The 25,815-nt window shown below is 41.5% G+C and overlaps 2 protein-coding genes across 3 annotated transcripts; one reads left to right on the forward strand and one right to left on the reverse strand.

Moving 5' to 3' along the window:
- Positions 1 to 528: 528 nt before the first annotated feature.
- cpxm1a (carboxypeptidase X (M14 family), member 1a) lies at positions 529 to 16,128 on the forward strand. The gene is made up of 13 exons (XM_017415678.3): positions 529 to 906; positions 1,687 to 1,796; positions 3,060 to 3,199; positions 3,423 to 3,507; positions 5,275 to 5,425; positions 5,558 to 5,646; positions 7,127 to 7,250; positions 8,915 to 9,111; positions 9,207 to 9,386; positions 10,782 to 11,076; positions 12,094 to 12,233; positions 12,341 to 12,443; positions 13,650 to 16,128. Exons 1-13 carry the CDS (start codon positions 591 to 593, stop codon positions 13,961 to 13,963), a joined length of 2,244 nt encoding a protein of 747 aa, XP_017271167.1. The 5' UTR covers positions 529 to 590; the 3' UTR covers positions 13,964 to 16,128.
- Positions 15,827 to 25,815, reverse strand: wdr32 (WD repeat domain 32). 2 transcript variants are annotated; one of them, XM_037977783.1, is made up of 8 exons: positions 25,484 to 25,815; positions 24,794 to 25,368; positions 23,131 to 23,244; positions 22,789 to 22,986; positions 22,243 to 22,445; positions 21,366 to 21,446; positions 21,139 to 21,284; positions 15,827 to 20,316 (listed from the first exon to the last, which is right to left on the reverse strand). In XM_037977783.1, exons 2-8 carry the CDS (start codon positions 25,228 to 25,230, stop codon positions 19,945 to 19,947), a joined length of 1,551 nt encoding a protein of 516 aa, XP_037833711.1. In that variant the 5' UTR covers positions 25,231 to 25,368; positions 25,484 to 25,815; the 3' UTR covers positions 15,827 to 19,944. The 2 variants fall into 2 exon arrangements, with proteins under 2 accessions (XP_037833711.1, XP_017271195.1); XM_017415706.3 differs by having other exon boundaries at positions 24,794 to 25,815.

Here is a 25,815-nt window from a genome sequence, read left to right on the forward strand (position 1 = left end):
TCACAGAAAGTAATCACTGGATGTACATCTACAACTGATTAACTTTTGGAGTTAATTCATTTCAAGATGGCCACCACAGCTTATCGACTTTGGCCAACACAAAAACGACTATAACTCGGTCAATTTTACAGATACTGAGCTAAATTTATTTATAGTTGTCGTTGAGAGTCATTTATAACACACACTCTGAGCATGACATCCTGCAATATACCATGAGATCGGGCATGTTGTTATTTTCAAGGTTTGACCAAACTGGCTCAGTCATTTCTCAACATGTTTTTAAAACTCTGGCCTGATAGGCGGCGGGTGATATGCATTTGTTCAAAGATTGCTAGACGTTTAATTACTTCCACATTTGTGTTTGAAAAAGTGCACTTATAAATATAAATCTGCTTTCTGGTTCAATAAGATACATTGCATCTGCCCTTTAAAAAAAACAAACAAATTTTCCTGGGGTTTTTCACTGGAATTCTGGCTTGGAAGGAGGAAGGGAGAGGAGGTGGGACTGAGGAGGAGGATTGGCTCCATCAGGACATAAGCGTTCCCCTCTCCCCTCTGCAGCAAAGGGGGAGAAAAAAAACTGAAACAAGATGGGAAAGTCATTGTGCATGTTGGCTGCAGTGATTTTTCTGGGGGGTAGTGTGCTCGGAGACGAAGCAACCACCCGGAGTCCTTCAGGATTCAACTTCACGAGCCCGGTAACGGTGAAATGGACCGAGGCGGAGAGTGTGGAGGAGCGGGGCAGAGACGGACGGACTCCAGCAGCACCGCAGACGAAGCTGCTCCCCACCACCAGCAGCAGCAGCTCTGTCACCACAGATGTCAGAGAAAACAGACAGGAACCCAACCGCAAGGAGAAAGACAACAGAGAGGACCACAATACAAAGGATAAGAAAGAAGAACTGGGTAAGAAAAAACAATAAAAGTCTGAACTTTGAGCTATTAGATCAAATTAATGTATGCAATTAATAAAGTAAAAGATGATGCATTCAGGGACTTTCTTAAACTCCATTTTAACGCTCTGTTGTTATTTTTTTTAGTAAACTTCTAACAAATATAAAATGGAAGAACTAGCATCATCTATACAGTTATAAACTGTAAGATATGATATCATTTTTGCTGAGAAATGACAGGGTTGTAGCTGTTTTGGCAATCTCACGCGATATCACCAGATATCATACTCAGTATGTGCTGTGGATGACTCTCAGCTACTACCACATCGATGTTTAAATAAACGCCCGCTGCCTTTCAGTTCTGCACAACATTAAAGTGACCTGGTCTCGGTTTGCGTGACAGGCTTTTGTAAATCTGCTCGGCACTTACTTTTTTTTCTCTGTGTCAGTTTTCAAAACAACGTGTTGAGCTGCAGCCACAGCTCGCGTTTGGAGTGATGCTGAACGTTCCCGAGGCCGTGAACTCTTGCAGCTCCACAGTCGCTCTCTCCGGTTTATCTCAAGTTACATTCGAGCCCCCTGTGATTTCACTTATCTGCTGCTTCCTCCGCTGCTCCATAAACAAGCAGTGGAAGAGGAGTTGAGTCAAGGGGCCCTGAACTCCCAATGAAGTGATCCTGGTTGATGATTCAGGATATTCCACAACCTCCCCCACTGAGAAAGAATTTACATCAGCCATTTTGTAAAGAAGCAGCAGTTCTATCGCTTCATCGTGTTCGTTTTGCTCTCACAGCCTGTCCTCCCATTGGCCTGGAGTCCCTGCGAGTTGATGACAGCCAGATCCAAGCCTCCTCCTATCAGAGAACTGGTCTGGGCCCTCACAGAGGAAGACTCAATATCCAGGTCAGTCTTCATCAGGGGTGACTTGAAACAAAAAGTGCAGCAAGAGTTTCAGAGACCTCAGATCTGTAAAACTAAACTTAGAAAAAGTTGAGTTTGGTTGATTATTTCTTTCTTGTAACAACGCTTCTTGGTAATGAATCTTATGTCATTGAAAAGGCTGCTTATTTCCCCTTAAATGGTGCCATGTTTGTTGGGAACGCTTGTGTCTTTCGGTCTTGTAATCCTGAGGCTGTGGGTTTGAGCCCAGGTTGAGTCAGGAAGGGCATCCGGTGTCAAACAATTGCTGGATCGTTTGTGCAAGTTCGCTCGCTGTGGCGACCCCTGCAGAAGGGAGAAGCCAAAAAAAAGAAAAAAGCATTCACTGAACAAACAGGGGCCTCAGTAGCATGTGGAAGAACCTTACACAGCCACTACAGTGTGGTTGCGTTGGTCACTCTGGAACAAACAGCATGCCTAAGCTGAGCCTAAAGCTCTTCGTTGGGTTTGAGGTCAGGACTGCAAGCAGGTCATTCCATCCTCTCCGGTCCCAAATTCTGGATGTAGTCTCCGATTGGAAGAGAAGGTTTGGCAAGTTTTTCACGTGAAACAAGACAAAACTAGTCTTTATTCCCGGATGTGAAAATCTTGGTTAAAAAGGCCTTGTTGTTTTATTTTTTACAGTTTGAGCAGCAAAGTGTCCGACGTGTGAGCCTGCGATGTATTTCTCTTAGTGTTTAGTCTGATTTAATTTACAATCCATAGTGCACACACACATATACCGCTGACGTAAACGCCCACTCCTCTTTAAAATAAAAACGCTGCAAAAGCCAGCTTCAACGTAAAAAGCCGAGATTTGGATTTGACCTCAGCTTCCTTCACAGTGTCACATTCCAGCATCCTAATGCTCTCAAATATCCCTGGCTCCATTAAAATTTGAAAATAAAGATGCAGCAATAAAACTATTATAAATTTTAGTTTGCTCTGAAGGCGCTACATTACTTCCTAAACCTCTTTGTTTCTTTTAAATTGGCCTTTTATAATAAAGTCTGACCTTTATAATAAAGTTCTCCCTAAATACTGTGGTGAAAGTCTTCTTCTCAGCCACACGCTCTTCCTGTTCTGCCGCCTTAAAGTTAGAAGTCTGAAAGCAATTACTTCAGAATTAGGTCAACGCCAGACTCTTTTATGCAACGCATCATACCAGCCAAGAGTGCCGCTCTTTGATGGCTTTAAGAGCTGCCAAAAGAATCGTGTTGCCGACCGTCTCCGTTTTTTTTTTTCCAGTCTGGCATCGAGGACGGAGACCTGTACGATGGAGCTTGGTGCGCCGAGTACAAGGACCGGCACCAGTGGCTGGAAGTGGACGCCATCCACCCCACCCTGTTTACCGGCGTCATTCTGCAGGGCCGAAACTCCATCTGGAGGTCAGGTAGTATCACCCTTCTGAATGCAAGAAAACGCTGCTGGAACAAATAAATGAACATGTAAATCCTACTAATTTGGTGTGAGTCTGGCGGCGCGTTTGAGCCTTACAGTGAAGAAGCTCAAAATGGCTGCTCGGTGCTTTGGAAATTCACTCTTCACGTACACTTCGGGGTCAAAGCCCAAGTTCAGCCCTCTCACGGCCCTTTTGGTTTTTCCTTGCAGCTGGGACTGGGTGGAAACCTACAAAGTTCAGCTGAGCAACGACTCCGTGAACTGGCAGATCTGTATGAATGGGACAGAGGAGGCGGTAAGGACTTTGGAAAGTTATAATTGGACTGAACTTAAAAAACCCCCCAAAAACACACCAAACCAACTAGAGTCAATGCCTGCCGCCGAAGGTGAAAGAACACAAATCTTTTTGCTCGTGCCTGTCTGTCTGCCGTGTTTGCAGAAGTGTTAACCAAACTCTCAAAGTAATCGTCACCTGTACATCTTTAACCGATTAACTTTTGGAGTCAACCTACTTTAAAATGGCCGCCACAACTAATTAAACTTGAACAGCTCAGTCAATTTTACAGATATTGAGATCAAATCTTGTATATTAGCAGCCGAGAGTCGTCATCATTACATAATACATGCTCTCACATGAGGTGGGGCGTAACGCCATTTACAAGGTTTGACCAAAATGGCCGCAACTCCGCCCCCTCTCATCATAAGATGACCTTAGTTTAAAACTCTGGCACGAAAGGCGATGGGTGATATGCATCCCTTCAAGGAATGCAAGGTCTTTCAGACATAGCGAGAGGAAGAGAGGCTCTTGTGACGGGAGGGTTAATTTAGTTTGAAAACCAAACCTCTTTCCAAGAAAACGGAGTGGAAAAAACCCAACATTTCCACACAGTTTTTGTTCCAATTCAAAACTCCTGCCGCCGCCAAAGAGGTTATGTTTCCCTCCGTCTGTTTTTAATATTGGCAGAAAACAAGAGATTGTTTTTCTCCCGGTTCGGATTCGTGGAGGTTTTGAACACTTTTGGCCATTTTTGGAAGTGCTGCACTTGTGTAAACCCACACTTTTGCAGCAGACTGCACAGCTAGGATGTCTGTGTTTCCAGTGAAAAACAGAAGAATTAACACCTCTGTGTATGATCACTTCAATGTCAAAATGAATAAAAATAATCACCTCGTGAAAAAAATTCCAAGTTAAAAAGTGCATTTTATGTGAAAAAAAAGTAGATGTACTCAGAAATGTAGGTCTAACATTTGTTTTTTAAATTAAAGGCCTAGCATTCTTTGAAGGAATGCCAAAAAAAAACCCTTTACCATTAACTGTTGGAGTCAATCTTGTTTGTCTGTTAGTAAAATATCTCATGAACCACTGGACGGATTTTAATGAAACTTTCAGGAAAATATCAGTGGATGTACAACTACAAGTGATTAACTTTCGGAGTCAACCTGATTTAAAATGGCCGCCACAGCTAAGTGACCTTTGGAAACACAAAATGATTACAACTCGATTAATTTTTACAGATACCGAGCTAAAATTTGGTGTGGTAGTAGCTGAGAGTAATCTGTAGCATGTAGTTTGAGCACTACACAGTGCACAAGAGCTTTGTTTAAAACTTTGGCGTTAACTGTTCATATCAACCCTGTTTGTCTGTTAGCAAAATATCTCATGAACCACCAGATGGATTTTGTTAAAACTTTCTGAAAGTAATCATTAGGTGTGCATCCACAACTGAATAACTTGTGGTGTCAGTCTGACTCAAGATGGCTGCCACAGCTAATCAACCTTAGTAGCTGAGAGTCATTCGTCACACATACTTTGTGCATTAGATTGCGCATAACATTTTTACTTAAGTTTGACCCGAATGGCTACAACATCATCCATCGCACACATTTTACATCATAAGATGATCTAGTCTATAAACATTAAAATGTCAATATGCATTCTTTAATTTAAGCCTTTAATTTTGAATATTTATTTATTTTTCAATATGAATTTACTACATTCGTTAAGTTAGAAACAATGCAGTAAAACGTTCAAACCTGTTTGAAATCGCATTGAATTGTACAGATATTTGAAGGGAACCAGAATCCAGAGACTCCGATTCTTGGGCTCCTTCCGGTTCCCACCGTGGCCCGTTTCATCCGCATCAACCCCCAGACCTGGTACTTCAACGGGACCATCTGCCTCAGGGCTGAGATCCTCGGCTGCGGGGCCGACGGTAAGCAGACGTTTTAGCTGCAGAGTGTGTAACTGTTAGTCATCATTGATATGCTTTACTTCCAAAGCAACGCTTTGTCAGTCAACTTTGCTGAAACCTCATTTGAGGGTTGTTGATTTTTCTTTTTCCAAGATTCAGCAGACATTTATGCCACGGAGGAAGACAAAGGATCAAAGGATGAGCTGGACTTCAGACACCACAACTACAAAGAGATGAGGAAGGTTAGACAAACACACATGATGAGTAATTGCAGTTCCCATAAAGCTGACGCCAGGGGTTTTACTCATACTGTTAACAGTTTACAGATTTAATTAGATTTAACCTCTTAAATCAGGGCGGCTCTTTGGTCCCTCTGCAGGAACTTAGACCAAAACTGACATGAAATGAACATTATTATTAGTAGTATTTATAACCACAATGGAAAAGGTAAATTTTAGCAATTTTTCTGTCCACTTTCTTTGCAAATATGGGAATGAGACTAATAATGCAAGGGGCAGAACATACTGATCAGATCATATTAGCAGTCTGGTAGCCTGTTAGCTACACAGGATGATGTTTCTCTGATCTTTTTGAATATCTTTGCAGGAAAATGCTGAGAAGATAAACCAAAAGTGCAATTTTGCGAACATATCACAGATTGAGAGGCGCTGAAATAAGTGGCTCTGCAAAAATATGGGGAGTCATTTTGAAGTAAAAGACTTACCTTTAATAAAAACCCAAAGTTGAAGTAGTTAAAGTTGTCACTATGGACCTACGTGTGTCATTAATAAAGCAAATGAATGGATAAATGCAGGTTTCTGTTTTTTGAGGAAAAAAAATATTATTATCCACCGAACTGGCACATTTTATAAGTTCACTCTCATGGTGCGAATGCTGAGTCAGCATTGTTTTTCTGTTTATAGTTTCTTTCGTGCATTTTGTTTGGCCTCTAACTATTTCATCATGCTTTCAATCATTTTAACTATTCAGATTTCAAAACATGCAGTTCAGTCAAGAGATGCGGGCGATTAGTTTTGGTATTTGCAACTTTTATACTTTTTAAAAGTTTATATAGAAGTTTTTTTGATCTTATTGAAAAGAATGGGGATTTCAAATTTTAGCTCCTAACTTTTAGTTTTGCTATTTTCAGCTTTTAGCTATGGTTTGGCTACTTTTAGCTTTAAGCTCCTGTTGTGCTAATCTTATTTTTTACCTACTGCTCAGGTCATTTTAACTTTTATCCAAGGATCCGCAAATTTTAACTTTTAGCAACTGTTTTGTTAATTTTGACTTTAGCTACTGTTTTGTTAAGAAAGGACACATAGGCCAGCACAGTTTAGGCTATAAAACCTTCTTAACACAAAAACGGTCTTTTCTTTTGTCCGAACATGTAAAAATACTCTCAACCATTTATCATAGATTTACTCTTTAATGTAACAAACAATAATTGTTTTTATGTCGTATTTTTATAAGATGTAATTAGTTTTTTTTAATATATATATATATACTTTAAACTTCTAGTGTAGGTGTCGCCACAGACACGGCCATAAAAAGGCCCTTTAGTGGGCTGGAAGTGGCCCGTGGACTGCCAGTTGGAGGTCACAGTTCTTGCATGTTTTGCAACTCTGAGCGCATTTTATTTCATAGCTGAAGAGGCAGAAATGCCTCTTTTGATTGCAAAGGTTGCAGACCCCTGACCTAAATGCGTTTGTCTTTTCACAGCTCATGAAGTCTGTGACTGAGGAGTGTCCAGACATCACCCACATCTACACTATCGGGAAGAGCTACACGGGCCTCAAACTGTACGTCATGGAGATATCAGACAACCCCGGCAAACATGAACTTGGTGAGAAGATTTAAACGTTTCTCCTCCATGCACTCAAGTTGAGATAAAACCTCCAATGTAGACATTTCTAGACCAGAGTTCGCTGTTTCTCATGTTACCCCCCGAGCGTAGCTGTTTGGAGGCCCAGTTCAACATCCTGCAGTGTTTATACAATCTCGGTTCTGCAGCAGCACCATGCAGAGACGGCTGACCCGTAGAGGAGGAGCCTCTTTTGTGTAAACAATCCCTTTGATTTTTATTTCTGATTTTGTCTCCAGACTTTTAGGTTTATGCTTTAATGTGAGCTATGGTTACCCCACATGTGCCAAAAAGCATAAATAAATCAGGAGTGGAGCAGCTTAGCCTCCTTTCTGCTGGAAATGTCATAAACATATTTCCAAATTGCTCAATCCCAAAAGGAGAGGTTGAGAAATGTCTGCTCTTTTATATGCATGAACAGCTGTTATTGATTTGAGCAGTTTCATGGGTAGATGTGGCCAAATCAGGAAGATAAGGCACATCCAGTCCAGTCCTGGGTCATTGCAGCTTTTATTTCAGGAATGTCTGCTGCTGAGTTTGGCCGCTGCATGTTTGTGGTTCAGCTCCACACTGTTGATTAATACAAAAAGTTTAATCTGAGGAAAGGAATGTGTTTGTGACTTCCTGCGAAGAAAACAAAATTCGAAAGTAGATGAAATGCATTTTCTGCAAAAATGCAACGTTAATGCTGAGCGCTGAATGGCTTCGCTAAAATACGCTCAGGAAGCTGAAACCGGGTTATTAAAATCAAAACAAGGAGAACAGAAGCTAAAAGGAGCAAAACTGGACCTAAAAGTAAAAAGCAGCGAATGGCTGGTTTAAAAGATGAAAGTTGCTAAGGCTAACTAAAAGTATCAAAATACTAGCTATAAGCAAAACAAAGAAAAAACAGTAGCTAAAAGCTAAAAATATCAAAATGTTAGTTTTAAGAAACAAAAGGCTACCTAAAAGCTAAATGTGACAAAACACTAGCTAAAAGTAGCAAAAGGCTAGTTTAAAAAAAAAGAAGCAGAACACTAGCTAAAATCTAAAAGTAACAAAACAGTACCTGGAAGAAGCAAACAGTGATCTAAATGTACCAAAAGGCTTTCTAAAAGTCAAAATAACAAAAAGATAGCCAAAAGCTAAAAATAGCATAGCCTTGATAAAAGTAGCAAAATGTTAGATAATGTTAGATAAAAGCTAAAAGTAGCAATAGTCTAGCTAATAACTAAAAGTAGCTGAACAGTAGCTAAAAAATAAAAGTAGCATAAGAAGGTAAAAAAGAGCAAATTTGCTGAAGCAGATTTCAAAAAGAACAATGTTTATGAAGGAATTAAAGAGATCGGAATGTATTTCTATGGGAGAAGTATTTGTAATTAAAGTGAAATATTTTAAAAATTGTAAAAAGTTGCAAAAACCTAAAGGCGTAGCATTCAACTCCTGAATGAGCTGAATGTTTTTGATATATAAATTGGCTAAAATAGCACAAAGTTTGCAGAAGTAGTTCACTGGGGGAAAAAAACACAAGAAACAGGAAATCAATAGTGGGAATGCTGACTCTGCGTTCACACAACGAGGCCTGTTCGTCCTGAGTCGACCCAATAGAACTTTTCCCATTTGTCTCCTGGCAGGCAAAGTGACCCTCTAAATTTCCCTCTTGGCAGGTGAGCCGGAGTTTCGCTACGTGGCAGGGATGCATGGAAACGAGGCTCTTGGCCGAGAGCTGGTCCTAAACCTCATGCAGTACATGTGCAAAGAATACAAAAAGGGCAACCAGCGTATTGTACGACTGGTGAAAGAAACCAGGATCCACCTTCTGCCCTCCATGAACCCTGATGGGTATGAAGTAGCTTATGAGAAGGTGGGTGATGATGTTCTCGCTCACGTCTGTGTGCACTAGAAGAGAGTCGTCCCCAACAGTGCTGGTGTTGTTTCTGATCTGTGGATCTGCTGCAGGGCTCAGAGCTGGCCGGCTGGGCTGACGGACGGTACAGCTTTGAGGGAATCGATCTGAATCACAACTTTCCAGACCTCAACAACATAATGTGGGATGCCCAAGAGAAGGCAGCCGCTAAATCCAAAGTCTCCAACCACTACATCCCCATCCCAGAATACTACACCCAGGAAGACGCCTTTGTAAGGAGCAGCAGCTGCTGAATGTTTTATTAAAAACCTTACTTTGGCACCATCTGGTGCTTTGCCTAATTATGACGTGTCAAAAACTGAATCCTTAAAAGTTTCATTTTAAAAATTCCACTTTAATGCAGAAACATTTGATTCTATAAACAACCATTTATGAGACAGACTTTAGATTTCAGGAACAATGGATGAATTATAAGATTAAAAGGACTTTTAGATAGAAAAAAACTATAAAAACGGTGACATGTAATCAGTTTAGCTTTAGTCAGTTTGTTGCAGGGGCGTTTTAAAAGAGGACAGTTATGGTTTTTATTTGGTAACAAATAAGCCTAAAAGCTTTCTTTAGTGAAACAAGTAGAAATTTTTCCTAGAACATATGTTTTTGATGAATAAAACCGAAACCCATCATGAGAATATTCTCTATTAACTCGTGTTAATTCAAGAATTGTGCTTCATTGCAGCTGTTAAGTCATGTCACTTGATTTTTTACATTAGAACATAAAACATTCTTATGAAAGACTGGACAAAAAGCTGAATTAGCCCAGCCTATAAAATTTCCATCAGAAATGTTCTTTTTTTACTATATAAGCCCATTTATAAGTCTGATAATCAGGAGATAAGTCAGAATAATGTAAGAGCATGTAATAATTATGAAATGCTATCTCAATCGGGAAGTCATAATTTAGAGATATTACCTAATAACTATAAATTAGATTTTATTTTTTCTTTCATCAGAGTGGCAGAAGTGGGCTTACCTCATTTCCTGTGTTTTAAGGTGATTTTAGGTAATGTTTAAGTGACACCCGATTTCTAAAAACATATGAAAAGGGATCTTGACAAACTGTCAAAAATTAAGATTTTGCTTGGTGATCCCTATTGATTTCAAGGTCACATGGTCGAAGGTCAAGGTCAGATGTAGATTCTTCATGAAAACCTTGTCGGTGCCATAACTCTGCAACCACTTACTGCAGAAATGTCAAATTGCCCAGTTAGACATTTCATGGGTCAAGGATGATTCCTATTGATTTCAAGGTCTCAGGGTCAAAGGTCAAGGTTACTTGTGATCCCGGGCTCTAACTCTGAACCTGCGTAACATAGGAATGTGTAAACTGTACAGCTAGACACCTCATCAGTCATGGATGATTTCTATTTATTTCAAGGATCTCGGGGTCAAATATCAAGGTCACAGGTGAACCCTTTGTAAAAACTTCAATTCTAGACACGTATTCAGAATTGTTGTGTGTGGGAATTTATGCTCTGGATTATGTTTTTTGGACCCGTCAGTGCAGATACACAGTCAGTTTTAACATTCATTCTGCAATGGTTTTTGTATAAAATATTTCGGTTTTGTTTTAGTATTTGACCTAAAAGTGGGAACTCTTTCCTGCCCAGGTTGCCCCAGAAACACGAGCGGTCATCAGCTGGATGCAGGACATTCCTTTTGTGCTCAGCGCCAACCTCCACGGCGGGGAGCTGGTGGTGACGTATCCCTTCGACTGCACTCGCGACTGGGCCCCCCAGGAAGACACGCCCACTGCAGACAATGCATTTTTCCGCTGGCTGGCCACTGTCTACGCCTCGACTCACTTGGTGCTGGCCAACCCCAACCGCCGCATCTGCCACTACGAGGACTTCCAGTCGCACAACAACATCATCAACGGCGGGGCCTGGCACACGGTTCCTGGCAGTGAGTCACCTCAGAGACATGAGGGTTACAAACCTCATAATGTTGAGCAGAGCAAAGACGGTGGTGTCTGTTTTTACTTAATGCTAGAAAAAAAAAGACAAATCAGACATGGAAAAACTGTGGGAAAAGTTTCTGCTAAATAATTAATCATACTTTACTTAGAGCTTATTAAATCTCCTATCTCTTACAATTTTTGTTAAAATTATTTTTACCATAAAATATTAAAATATCTCATGAGTCACTGGTAAAATTTTAATAAAACTCTCAGAAACTAGGTTGTACATCTACAGCTGATTGGATTTTGGAGCCAACCCAATACAAGATGGACGCCACAGCTAACAGACCTTAAAAAACACAAAATTGTCTATGATTAAATCAATTTTACAGATATTGAGCTACATTTTGGTGTGGTAGTAGCTGAGAGTTATTCACAACACATACTTCAAGTACCACTGATTGCATGAGATTTTTGCTTAAAACTGTAGCATTAACTGTTGGGGTCAACCCTGTTTGTCTGTTAGCAAAATATCTCATAAACCACTGGATGGATTTTAATAAAACTTTCAGGAAATAATCATTGATTTTACCTCTACAACTGATTAACATTTGGTGGAAATCAAAATCAAGATGTCTGCTACAGTCAGTTGGGATTACTAAACAAAAATGGCTTTAACTCAGTCAATTTTACAGATATTGAGGTAAAATTTGTTGTGGTAGCTCAGAGTCATTCACAACATATAATCTGCCACTTTATGATATCACATGAAACTATGCATGACATTATTTTGACCAAAACAGCTACAACTCTGTTGCTTGTCACTATAAGATGATCTTACTTTAAAACTCTGGCAGAAAAGGCGGCAGGCGATATTCATTCCTTCCAGGAATGCTTTCTTGTTAATCCCTATGTAATTGCAAAAGAAGGTATCATGCATTATTTGCTTAAATTGAACTCATACATTAAAATCACAGAAACAGAATGACTCTTGGCCTATTTTCTTTGTGTCTTTTCTGCAGGTATGAACGACTTCAGTTACCTGCACACCAACTGCTTCGAGGTGACGGTGGAGCTGTCCTGTGACAAGTTCCCTCATGTCAGCGAGCTTCCAGCCGAGTGGGAGAACAACAAGGAGTCTCTCCTGGTCTACATGGAGCAGGTGGGTCTGCACCAACAGTAACTCCACCCACTGAGACAATCACACGAGCCACCAGCCTGGTTCTACCGGAGTGGCAGCTGACCGTGCTGCATTTCTGCTTCCCTCAGGTTCACAGAGGGATCAAAGGTGTCATCAGGGACAAACTCACTAAGCAAGGAATCGCAAACGCTATAATCAAGGTGGAGGACCATGACCACGACATCCGATCAGGTCAGGAACTCGGTGTTACCTCCGAGGAGGAGGTTGTGTTATCGGTGGCAATGGTTGGTTCAAGTTTGCTCTGCAACCGTGTATCGTGTATCAGCACAACTGGACACCTCATGGGTCAAGGATGAGCCCTATTGATTTCAAGGTCACGAGGTCAAAAGTTAAATTTCACTGATTCTGAAATCCCACTGTATAAAAGAAGTGATGGAAGTCACAAAAGAACTGGCACTGAGGTGGCTGGACTGTGATGTGTTTGTGATTACGGATTTATCCAGTAAAAGATGAATTCAGATCTGTCCTGTTAACAACCTGCCAACCCTGAAGATACATAAAATCCAGCCATTTGAGCTGCCTGTAAATAAGCATTCCACCCATTTCCGGTTGAGAGCCATGGCCTCGAGCTGACTCTCATCCCAACCGCTCGACACTCGGATACGAAGCGTCCCGGTGCACGCTGAAGGTCATGGCCTGAAGACGCCAACAGAACCACGTCATCTGCAAAAAGCAGAGACGAGACCTCGAGGTTCCCAAACAGCACATTCCTCCCCACGACTGCGCCTCGAGATCCCGTCCATGAAGACCACAAACAGGATCGGCGACAAGTGGCAGCCCTGGTGGAGTCCAACCTTCACTGAGAACAAGCTCGACTTTGTGCCAAGAATGTGGACACAGCTCAGGCACCCCATATTCCCACAGAAGCCCCCAACAGAATGCCTCGGGGAACACAAGACATTCTCCAGATCTACAAAACACTTTCAAAAAGCAATTCTTAGATGCACATCTATGACTCATTAACTTTTGAAGCCAACCTCACTCAAGATGGCCACCACAGCCAACCAACTTTAGTGAGTCATTCACAACACATGCTCCAAGTGCTACTCATTGCACGGCATCTTTGTTTAAAACTTTGCCATGAACTTTTAGGGTCAACTCAGTCTGTCTGAGGAAAATATCTCATGAACCACTGGATGGATTTTCCTGAAACTCTCGATAAGTAATCACTGGATGTACATATACAAATAATAGGCTGATCTGAATTGAAAGTACGGCATGAAAGGCGTAGGCCTTTAATTTAAACACTGGTTACCTCAACTCTTCCTGTCTAACCAATGTTGCAGATGTGAGGAGGTTATCTTCAAAGTAGAGTAGAGTAAAATAATAATTACAGGACATTTCAAACGCTAATGTATTTATTTTTCTTTGCTATAGCTGCTGATGGGGACTACTGGCGTCTGCTGAACCCTGGTGAATACAAGATTGTGGTTTGGGCCGAAGGCTACATCCCATCCATGCGTCGCTGCAGTGTTGGTATGGAGCCACATCCTACTATCTGTGACTTCACCCTCACCAAAACGCCTCTTCAGAGACTGAAGGAGATTCGAGCCAGAGGAGGGAAGATCCCACAGGACCTCCAACTGCGGCTCCGTGCTCTCAGGCTCCGTAAGCTGCGCGCCAGCACCAAAGTCCTCAACCGCCGCAGGGAGAGTCAGCGACAGCAGACGAGGGCGGCTCGCTCCTCCTGAACCTGGACGGAATTTAAAAAGGGAAATGACGTGGAGTACAAGTCCGACTTGGTCAGACAGTGCTCTGGAAAAAAAGGGATGTATCCTAAAAACAACAGCTGAGCCAAAATAACAGAAGACAATATTTCAAAAGATGTATTGAACCTTTAAAGGCACACAAGTCCAGAACTACAAATATTCACTACTTCAATGGTTAATTCAGTTTCTTATTTTGTACACTGACTGAATGGAGAACTTCCTTGTCAGCTGGTCTGAAAGGTCACTTTTATTTTTTTCCCACTCTTTTTCTTTTAATTTTTACTGACTAAAGTCCAACAGAACTAAAAGTTCTCAAATAAATGTGCTTTCTAATGTTACAAAGGGTCTTTCTTTCTGAAACCAAAATTAAAAAAGCAGCAGAGCAACACGGTCTAAACTGCGGGGATTCATAACCTGAGGGTTGGAACCCCCATTGGCACCAGATGACAAGTTAGGTAAGACCCTAAACAGAAAAAAATGTTCAGAGTAAAATGAGAAATTTCTTTAACGCCACACACATCTTTGTGGTAATCCATGAAAAAAACATTAAGAAATCATTAAATTTGTGTGGGTTTAACTAATTGTTCATAGATATGAATGAAGAGTTACCACTTTATTTAACGGTGTAAAGTCAAACACTAATACCTGTGAAATGTTTGTACTGCTGCTTCCAGATTCTGCACAAATGTGAACAAACTCTTCCTAAACGTCCCCTCTTTGTGAGTTAGAGAAAATAATCTCTTTAGGAACAATCACTACGTGGTTAAACTGGTTAATTTGGTTAAAGACAACATAAATTAGGGAGGTGCAGGAAGTGTTTGTGCAGCTGTGAAGGCCTGCAGGAATAAAAAGAGTGGGCATCATGAGCACAATACAGAGCCACTTCTGCCCCTTTTTCCTTCTAAATAAAATTTGTCCAGAGCCGCAAAACCTACTTGAGGACCGAAATAAAGATAAAAATGAGAAAAACGCTACTCTTTATTAAGTTTTATATAAACACTACAAATAAAAACCTAGTTTTTTACATTCTGAAATTGAAAAAATTAAAATAAACTGTTCATATTTATCAGTATTTTCACATTTTCAAACAAAGGAAAAGACTAGACTCTTATGAGAGGACGTTTTGATTAAATTTTGCCCACTGAATTATGAGGGATTATGTGAGTTCAAAATATGTTTGTGAAAAATGAACAAGTACTCCACTTTGAAATATTAAAGTATATATTAGCGTCCCAGTAATGCAGAGGAAACATGAAAAAAGGACAGTTTGTTGGATATTTAATTGTGACTCACTGAATTTTGTCTAACGGCTGATATTTAATTCACTTTATTAAAGCCTTTACTTCTAATTCTCACAATGTCAGACTTGCCACACTTTTTGTTTTTTGCATAACCCCTGATTTCAATAACTCATAACTTAGAAATGTTTGCAAAATAGCACTTTTTGTGTTTTTTCCCCATGAGCAACATGCTGTAAATGTGTTAAATGTTTAATTTTCAATAATTTTCAAGAGAAAAACCTAATTGTATTGATGGGCACTGATAAAATGGTAACAAACTATCAGGATAAACTGATGTTTGCTCCTTATGTTTATATTATTATTACAGAAACTTTAATCAGATATTGCCAGAAAGTGGATAAGAAAACTGAACTGATATAATATATATATATTGATGTCCATGTTTTTTATGGTCAAAGCCACAAAGATGCTACATGTCATCCTTTAAAATAACAGATGCTACTTCTATCTGCATATCAGATTTCCACATTCAACTTATTTGTGTTTGGCTACCACCACTTCATGCGTGAAACTGGATCCAAACACAAGAGTCAGCATGGCAAAAAGAAGCTAACCTTTTATTTCCGTGACAGTAAAAACCGTTTCAGAATCCCTCCCGGGACATGTTCTCATGTCTTGTCCACCCATCGCCGTGGCCGGTTTGAATGAAGCGGTGCACACGTGAAAAACGAACAACAAAAGAACAGCGTGAACATTCGTTACACCCACGTCTAAACACGAGCTCAAATCCAAAAGAGAAAACGACAACGCGTCAACGCAACCCATTCTTTTGAGTTGCGTGGCGTGAGAATGACAGATAAGACACTTCAAAGAGCGTGAATACAGCTGGAAAAAAAAAAAAAAAAAGCAGTGAGTGTACAGCATCGTTAACGTGTGAGACTTGAGTGATTACGGTGTTTAATTAAAAGTCCTTTTACTGACTGAGCTGTGAAACAGTGAAAATTGCATTTTGAGCCGTTGACTGAGGTACAAAGGGGTAAAAGCGCCCTGTCGTGAAACTTACACAAGCACGTCGGAGCTGAGAGCGACAAGAATCACATCTGCAGTTTAACACCTATAGTAGTTTACCTCCCATCACTCCTGAATGGAGTAATAGTTAAAATGCACTTACTGGAACGCTTCTGAATGGTTTCCAGCATTTAAAGTCAGCAGTTTTGTGCAGTGTCCATGCAGGGCATTCTAACGCTGTAACTATATGAAGACAGGCTCGAATTATTCAATCGAAGCCAGTAACAGCAGATGTTCACTTGTCCCTCTCAGCTCATTACAAATGAAAAAAAAATCTTCTTTTGGCATTAGACAACAATAATAAACATGTTTATCTTCTGCCTACCTCCTACTGTAAGCGTGGATTTTATTCTGCAGGGAGTCAGTACGGTGGCACACAGGCAGCAGCTATCCTACACTGGCTGAAACAAAGAAAAAAGCAGACACTAAGACCCCGTTCAGACCCTGGTGTTTGAATCGGTCTCTAGCGATTAGATTGCAGGTGAGAAAATGACTTCACTCAGATCACATTTGGAGGACGTTTGGACTCTTCCAATAAGGATACGTTTGGCAGTCTGAGCATAATTAAACAGACAACCTTTGGAATAATCTGAATATACTTGTTTTCATCAGAGTGGGTTACAAGAGTGCTGCACGGTGCGTTTCTCTTCGGTTTAATGTTTGTTCTGATTATTTTTAGACCCGCTGTTGGTCAATGTAAGCCGGTCTGAGCAGTGTTGTGTTGCATTATATTTATCTAATTAAATACAGCACTGATGTTATGTTCACAGCGAAGGAACAGGACAGAAAACAGCAGCTCACAGTTTCACTGGGGTGGATTTTTACAGGGAAAAATCCCATATTCTCCCATATTGTTCATATCTGTTTGGTAATTAGGATTATCGAGAGGTAACCACAAAAAGGCTTCAAATGGCTCTGAACCATGTTAATGTCAAAATACCAGAGTTCAGCCCACTGTGTGTGTGTGGAGTGCAGCATTCCTCTAAGTTTCTGGTCTTGTGGGGGGGAAGTTTGTCAGACGGGGGTGAGGACACTCAGCGAATATATAACATATAAAAAAAAACAGCCCACGGATTTTACAAGAACCAGATAAATTGCGTCATGACGAGCCATGGACGGAGAGGCTTTATGGGTTTAAACCACTATTTTCTCCATCAGTGCTTATTTACTGTCTTATTTTTGCATTAAGGTTTTGCCCAAAACAATGAAGTCATGGCCGGTTAAGGTTTCTAACTGAACCCACAATAATTGTGGTGACACTTTTCCTCCTCTCCTCCTCTCTCTCTGCAGCGTACTGCAGTTTGTCAGGAAGAGAAGTAGTTTAGATATTTTTCCTGCAGGTTCCAGCTTTCAAATATATGGCTTGTCGGGACAATAAGGGCACGTTAGTCGCTAACCACGCGTCTGTTTTTAGGGAGACAAATTTGTTTGTAGCTTTTAACTTCAGCTCAGATCTGCTGTATTTTCTTGCCCAATGTTTTGAGTAACTCCTTGTTTTAGAAGCAAAGTAAATAGTGACTGCTTTCTTTTTAGCCACAAACAGATGACATCCACAACTGTTCAGACCTCCCCCACCCCCCACCCCGACCAAATACTTTAGGTCACATGAGTGAATCACCCAACCCTACTGTCCAAACTCTAAAAGTCCCGAGGAGGTCAGGGGTGCTGTGTGAGGGTGGGTGGGTGATCATGTAACAGCTCTGACGTCTCCTCCTGTGCAGTGAAACCTACAGACGTTTATTTGGGGGTTTGGATAACGCTAGGGGAAATGTTGGAGTTGGTAATTGGCATCCAATTGCAAAGACATTTTGGAGCTGGAATATTACTTTTTAGTTTGAACGCTCAGTCTGAGCCGACCATTTGCAATCGAACCACCCAAGACGGATCTTTAACGCAAGGTCTGAACAAGGCCTAGCAGTCTAAGCAACTCATTTCTTTATAACCACTGCAAGTCAAAATGTAACACGATGAGGCATAGAGGCAGAAAAGCATCCACCTGTTTCCAGGGATCCTGTCAATCTTAAACAATACTGAGTCGTCAGCCAAAACAAGCCACTGACTGAAAGAAAAGGCCTGGAAAAAAATCTAGTGTATGTTGTTCTTGGAGTGTTTAAATCTCAAAATTAACAAAAATAGTTATTTACTGCTTTTGACAAAATACTCTGCAGGAGCAAGTTGTCCCCAACAAATACTTGTGGTTTAATTAAGATTAAAAACAGACGAGCAGAAATCAAACTATAAATTTGGGAATTGTTTTTTTTCACTTTTTACATTTTCAGCACAAATCTATAGGCTTCTTTTCTGAGTGTCACCAACAAAAAGTAAGTGAGGTTCTGCGCTCCATCTGAAACATACGTAAAATAACACCTTGTATTTTAGGGGAAACATGCGTAATTTTAAATTATATTTTGTTTGTTCATTTGTGGGTTCAAGACAAAAAAAAGGAATAAATTGTGTGAAAAAAATGTGATTCCAGATTAGTTCTGCCTAAAGTGTCTCAAAAAAAGGCAAAAGGTGACTGCAGTATCAGACTGAACACAATGCTACAGTTAGTGCCAACATTAACACCAATAAAACCACTAAAACAACGATGAAAGAACAGAACAGAAGGTGGGTAAAGGAGGAGGAGGGGTCCTTGAAATCAGATTGTATGAGCGGAGAAGCAGCACCTGTGGCAAAGGCAATGAGCAAAGCAGCAAAGAGCGGCACCAGGCGCAGCACGTGGCGTCCGATCGGGACGACCGGCAGCATACGCGAGAGTCGGCGTGTCTCCCCAGAATGACACTGAAAATTACCTGTTTGCATCGTTAGTGTTATCCTCCTGAGACGGCAACATTTGGATGTGCCGAGTCTCCGAAAAAAAAAAAAAAAAAGGTTAAAAGTTTTCTACTGTTGCAGAGGCCAGAAACAATCTTGAGTATGAAAAAAGAGCAACGGACGACCGAGTCGTTTGTTCTGGCCTGATTTTATGTTGCATCGAGAATTTCAGAGTCTTCTTCACCAGTCTGGATGGAAGTCTATGGTGCCATCAACACCTCATTATGCTTCTTTAAGATTTTTTTTTTTTCCCCCAGCAACTCCAGGAGGCTGCAAGTGTCCACCCACTGCTGCATCCTGGCAGATAGCCCAAAGTCTTTAATCAATCCCCCTCCCCTTCCTGTCAAAGGCTGTCTGTTAACAGCTAGCACCTAAACAAACTGTCCACTTTAACAGCTGCAGACCTGGGTCTAGATGTATTTATGGCTCAGAAGAAACAAGACGTAAAAAAAAAAGCATTTTAAAGAAAACCGAAGCTTCCAGGATTATTATAATTTAAATATTTGCATTTGGTCCACTGAGCACCTGAAAACAAATGCCAGGGTTTCAACAAAAGAGTGTTTTCTACAGTACATCTTCATTCGAAGGGTTTAATATCACTGACTGTTACTTTAATGATAAATACCTGCATATGCACAGATAATATGACAGGAGTGTAAAATAAGAAAATGTTGCATGAACAACTTAGAAGGACAATGCAACTGTTTTGCAGATATTTGGTAATTATCAAATTATCAATAAAATGCTTCTTTGCTATACTTTTTTTTAGACTTTGTGTCATGGTGAATGCTTCTTTACCCGGGTCTGCAGAGCTCAGTTCTTAGACAGCGCTCGATGCTAAAACTTGGGCTGGTAGAGGGCCACGCGCCCGCTGAGGCAGCCCGAGGCCAGCTGGCAGTGTGTCGGGGAGAACTTGGTGGTGAGCACCACGTCGCTGTGCGAGTAGATGGAGCGCACCTCCCGGAGGCAGCTGGTCTGCACCGGCAAGCAGTCGGCCAGCTCGCCGCAGCGCTCGTCGAAAGCCAGCAGGCGCACGCCGTAGCCATAGGGCGAGCAGATGAGCCGCCCGTCCGGACTGAAGCACAGCTCTTTGATGTAACCCCGGCCCACGTTGGCCTCCTCGATGTAGTGGGTGAGGCGGAGGGAGCAGCGAGGGGAGACCAGCGGCCGCGTGGGCGCTCCCTCCTGGAACTCGTACACACACGTCCACTGCAGGAGGAGAGAGGGTAGAAAAAAAAAAAGATTGAGAGCGTCTAAGCAATACTGTCCCTGTCCCAGTATCGTAATCGAGAAGAGCATCTCCTGAAGGAGCCACAGTGACAAACAACAAGCATCAAGTCACATAATCAGGTGAAGGAAGTTCAACAAAGCTGGACTTTCTTTCCTTAGCCTGGCTTGACAAAACCTAAGATAACAGCTCCTACAACAATGATTCTGATGTTACTTTGGTAACTCAAACTTTCTGCTTTAGTCTCAGCGCACATTCACATAAAAAGGGGCGGTCTATGTCTCATGTGTTGCTTTTTCTGTTCAGTCGAACAAATATAATAAAATTCTGCTCGCCCTGAGACTTTATTCATAAAGAACATCCAGATGCATTATTGGATAATAAAAAATATACATATCATTACAGAAAAACACAGGTACCCCAGTTAGGACAACTACAGAAGAATGTAGTAGAAAACTCCTAGTTGTATAAATCAGTGATTTGGCAAATTCAATCACAAACAATGTTTAATGCAGGGATATATTTCCATTATATCATTCAATCTAATAAATATAGACTAAGCCATTCTAATCCTTTTTAAAAATAAACTCAGCTAAAGAAAAGTTGAAAGAAAAGAAAAGCTGAAAAGTAATATTAGAAAGTTGAATAATTTCTAAGTGTTCTTTTAGCCTGTGTTTTAATTTTTGGTGCAATTAGCCGATAAGCTGAAGTTACTGAAGTACAGAAACAGAGATCAGACCTTTAACTGTTTGAATACGTTTTTGCTGAGATACCAGTCAAAGGTGCAGTGGCGTGCTTCTCACCTCCTGGTCGTCCATGTTGCTGGAGCAGCGGATGAGGGTGGCCCAGCCTTTGGGGTGGAGCTGCAGGGACGTGATGCAGTTGCCCCGGTCCTTCTCTCCGGGGATTTCAGGCGTTAAAACCTCCAGACTGTTTCTTGGAGAAAGGCCTGAGAGGGAACAACAAAAAGAGGTGTAAGGATGCTAAGATCACTCCGGGCAGTTTGGATCACACTCTGATGATCTCAGACCTTCTCTGTGAGGATGAATCTTGCTGGAGTCGTTTCCCTGGCGAGGAGTCGCTGATGACCGGGATGCCGATGTGCCTCCATCTACACAATCACAAACATGATTAAAGGTCGCTTTCCCGCCAAAATAAAACGACATTCAATCTGCCATTTTGACAAGTAAATTTTAATATTAAGGATTATTTTAGCACTACTGTGTTACATTAAAGCATACAGAACATTTCCACATTGTGTGAAGTACCTAAATGATTTTACTCATCAATAAGCAATCCTCTATAAAAACAGATTTTTGGAGTGTTTAGGATACAAATAAATCACACCAAATGAAAAGCAAGAGTTTCTTACTTTTGCCATTAAACTTATCACCCGCCACAGATTACGTTTTTGCTCATGTCTGTGTGTGTGCTGGTTTGTTAGCAAGATATTTCATGAACCGCCGGATGGATTTGAATGAAACTTTCAGAGAGAAATCATTGGACGTACATCTACATGGAGTCAAAGCAATTCAAAAGGTCCACCACAGCTACACCCCAGTCAAGTTTTACAAATACTGAGCTAAAATTTGACGTGGTAGTAGCTGAGAGGCATCCACGACACATCCCACGGTATCCAATAAGATAAAGCGTAACATTGTTTTAATGGCTTGAATGAAACGTCTACACTTCTGACATTTCTCAACACAAAATAATATGAGTCTAAAGATGGCATGAAAGGCGCTGGGCGATATGCATTCCTTCAAGGACGTTTTAATTTGTTGATGTTTTGGAGGATTTTTCACAGAAAATGCTTCAGACTTCATACACATTCAAGCAAGCATGAAGTTAAAGAGCAAAACCCATTTCACGTTGTTTTTCCTTTACAAAGGCAGCTCCGTTCTAACCTGAGCTTAGTGGCGTCCGTCGCGCTCGCAGCATACGGTAGCTGCCCACTTCAAGGGACTGGGTGAGGTCCAGGTCATGAAGGATGAGCAGGTACCCTGAGGAAGTAGAGATGAGCATCTTGGAACAGTCGGGCGTCAGACGCATCCTCATCAGGTAGCGGGTGTGGAAGAACTTTTTGTGCGGGCAGCCATCCTCTGTAAATCTGCAGGAGTAGATTTACAGACGTCACCAGTATGCTAACATTTATAATTCAATATGATGAAACATTAGTAAATCTAAAACATGTGGTCTGGATAAAAACAAAAAGAAAATGGCTTAAGGATTTAATCACTAGGAAAATACAAAACCTTTCAGTATGTATTTTAGTAGCTTAAAAAGTAAAATTAGTTTCATTACTTGATGGAAGGGATGAAGGAAAGGCAGTCTATAATTCTTTTACCATTCAGAGGCATAAAGTTTTGAAAGTAAAACAAATTATTATCCCATTCTGGGATATAAAATTCCCTTTTAAAACTGACAATCCAAATCCTGCAAAGACAGCCAACCTGTTAGTGTCCCATGTGATGACGTTGCCATCGAAGCCAGAGGTAACCAGGAGCCGAGTGTTGGTGTCGTACTCGATGTTCTTCACCCAGCTGGCGTGGCCGTGCAACGAGCACACCTTTGAGTTCAGCTTACGCAGGTCCCATAATGCAATTGTGGTGTCGTCAGAGCAGGTGGCAAACAAACGGTTGTCCAAAAACCTACAGAAACAGGGCAGCCACCATTTCTTCAGCAGACTGCTTAATTCCTGGCAGTTATCACTGAATACACATTTTCTTTTAAATCATTTGATCAGATAATAAATCTTCTGTGTAAATCTAAAAGCAGAAGTGAGAGAAATGCACCTTATGTTGTTGACGCAGTCTTCGTGGGCCTCAGTTAGGGTTCTGATGTGCCTTGACGAAACGGGATCGAACAGGAGGACCTCGGTCTGCTCGCAGGCCACAGTTAGCACGGACCTGATTTGAGTGTGGACACAAATCAAAATCACTCACAAGACGCAGGAGGAGGAAGACGGTTTTCTGATCACGATACAATCTAAACTCAGAAAAAAGTTGGGACGTTGTGTAAAATGTAAATAAAAACATCCATCCATTTTCTTTTCTCGCTTTTTTGTGCAGGGTCGCGGGGGGAGCTGGTGCCTATCTCCAGCGGTCACTGTGTGAGAGCCGGGGGACACCCTGGACATGTCTCCAGTCCATCACAGGACCACATAGAGACAAACGAGACAAAAAAACTATTCATGCACTCACTCACACCTAGGGACAATTTAATGTTACCAATGAACCTAACATGCATGTGTTTGGTCTGTGGGAGGAAACCAGGGAGAACATTAAAACACTGCTGTCTTCTCTGGACCAAAGCTCATTTAAAATGGACTGAGGGACAGAGAACTGATTTATGGTCAGAGGAATCAAAATTTATAATTCTTTTTGGAAACTATGGATGCAGTGTATTCTATACAAAAGAGGAGAGAGAGCATCCAACCTGCTATCAGCATACAATTCAAAAGTCTGCCTCTCTTATGGTATGGGGGTACATTACTGCTTATCGTAAGGACGGCCTACGCTTCTAGAAAGGCTCCATCAAGACAGAAAAGTATAAACAAGTTTTAGAACATATACTCCCATTCAGATGATGTTCTCTAAGGGGAAGGCCTTGCATATTTCATCAAGACAATGTTAAACCTCAGACTGCATCATTCCAGCAGCATGGCTTCATAGTAGAAGAGTCCAGGAGCTGAACTGACCTGCCTGCAGTCCAGACCTCTCACCAATTTAAAACATTTGACTCCTCATAAAACAAACAAAAAAATCCAACAAAGACCTATGTTTCATGATGAATAAAATACAAATCATTGCAATCTGTTTTTACTTACATGTTACCTAACTGAATGAAGATTAAGAGCAGAGATTTTAAATTTCTGAAACTGAGCGAATCACAACGATCACGTACAGCTAAATAAAAACATTACAGCTGTAAGAAAAGCAGATCATTTTCAGGTATTCAACGAGTGTTTTGCAGATCTACTTAAAACGAATCATCTCAGCTGTTGTCCTTTTTTTACAATACATTATAATAAGCAATGTGAAAGCATTAGCACCAACATTTGCACCAATGACAACACAATCACACAAGCTCTTCACCATGCTGACAGTAAACTGAGGCTACAGCTGACTTTACAGCAAGGATAAGCTGCTATCATACGATCACAAACAAATGTGACCCAGGACAGACAGCTTGACCCGGTTTGGCTGCAGGATTTACCTCTTACATCTGCTGTCTAGTCCAAGAGTACTGAACCCTGGCTGCACTCATTATTACTAACAGCTGTGGGTGTCTTTCAAGACTCTTATTCAGCACTTGTGCATTTCTTTTAAAGGGACTTTTACAAAAGAAGTCCCAAAGGTTGATGCCATATTAAACAGTTGCAGCACAAAAAGCAGCAGGATGTGTAGATGTAAGTCCAAGGCCCGAGATCCGGACTACAAAATGTTCTGGTCTTACCCGTCCGGGGAGTACTCCAGGTTGAACACGGCTCCGTGGGTCTGGGTGCTCAGATTCACCGACTCCACAGCTGGATTCATTGAGCTGTACAAACTGGTCATTGTCCTAAAGTTGTCCCGCGCTGGGTCCACAAACAGCCCCCGTCTTATAGTCCTGCTCTGCAGCCAGGAGAACAGACTATCCCCCCGGCTGCCGCCGCTCCCACTCTGCGGCGCGGCGGCCGGGGAGCAGGGGGCTTCTCGTTTTTCCGCCCCGGGAGACCCTGCGTTCCGCTCGGGCTGCGGCGGCGAGGGAGAAGCCCTCCGCGCGATGTCATCCTCTTCGTCCGACTCGTCGATGTCGCGGTCCTCATCTTTGTCGGAGACGCTGCCGGTGTTGTCGGGCCTGTCCTGCGACTCGTCGGCGTCCTCGCTGTCGCTCTGGCGCTCCGAGCTCATTGTGGCGACTTCGGCGTCCACACAGCCGCTCGGCTTTCCGGGGAGCAGCCTCTCCGCTCGGCGGGGAAAAGTGCAGTCAAATAATGACTCCTCTCTGCACTTTTTAAGACGGCATTGCGCGGCACTTTAGCTGCATGGCTACGATAGTAAATAAAAATATATATCTATGATTTGTTTCCAGGTTTGGCAGCTCCTCGTCGCCGCCCGGAAAAACAAACATTAGCTACAATTTGACCGGAAGACAACAGCTCACCTTTCAAAATAAAGGCGCATTGTAAGATTAGCTAAAAGATTCAAGCGACGCTGTTAACGTACTCAAAAGTGGTTTTGTATAACATTATTGCAGACATTTTATCCGTTGAATATGAAGAATAAACCCGTTTAAGTATTTTGCTTCTCGAGTCAGACACAAGCTTTTAAATGTAAACTCAAAGTTCAAATTCTCATAACTGCCCACTAAATGACAACATTGACACTTTTCGGCGCCGAACTCAATTAATACTTGAAACTATCAAAAGCTAAGCATGCTTAAACTTAAAACTTGAAAAGCCTGTGCGGATGTTTGAAGATTATTTTGATTAACTT

The sequence above is a fragment of the Kryptolebias marmoratus genome, linkage group LG10, assembly GCF_001649575.2.
Source record: "Kryptolebias marmoratus isolate JLee-2015 linkage group LG10, ASM164957v2, whole genome shotgun sequence".
Classification (NCBI taxonomy): domain Eukaryota; kingdom Metazoa; phylum Chordata; class Actinopteri; order Cyprinodontiformes; family Rivulidae; genus Kryptolebias; species Kryptolebias marmoratus.

Excerpts from the sequence above, each read along its gene's own strand:
- cpxm1a (XM_017415678.3), top strand. The coding sequence starts at position 591 with ATGGGAAAGTCATTGTGCATGTTGGCTGCAGTGATTTTTCTGGGGGGT. Across the intron at positions 7,251-8,914 it reads CCCCGGCAAACATGAACTTG|GTGAGCCGGAGTTTCGCTAC; the intron begins GTGAGAAGATTT and ends CCCTCTTGGCAG. Across the intron at positions 9,112-9,206 it reads ATGAAGTAGCTTATGAGAAG|GGCTCAGAGCTGGCCGGCTG; the intron begins GTGGGTGATGAT and ends GATCTGCTGCAG.
- wdr32 (XM_037977783.1), bottom strand. The coding sequence starts at position 25,230 with ATGAGCTCGGAGCGCCAGAGCGACAGCGAGGACGCCGACGAGTCGCAG. Across the intron at positions 22,446-22,788 it reads ATCACATGGGACACTAACAG|ATTTACAGAGGATGGCTGCC; the intron begins GTTGGCTGTCTT and ends CTACTCCTGCAG. Across the intron at positions 20,317-21,138 it reads GCAACATGGACGACCAGGAG|TGGACGTGTGTGTACGAGTT; the intron begins GTGAGAAGCACG and ends CTCCTCCTGCAG.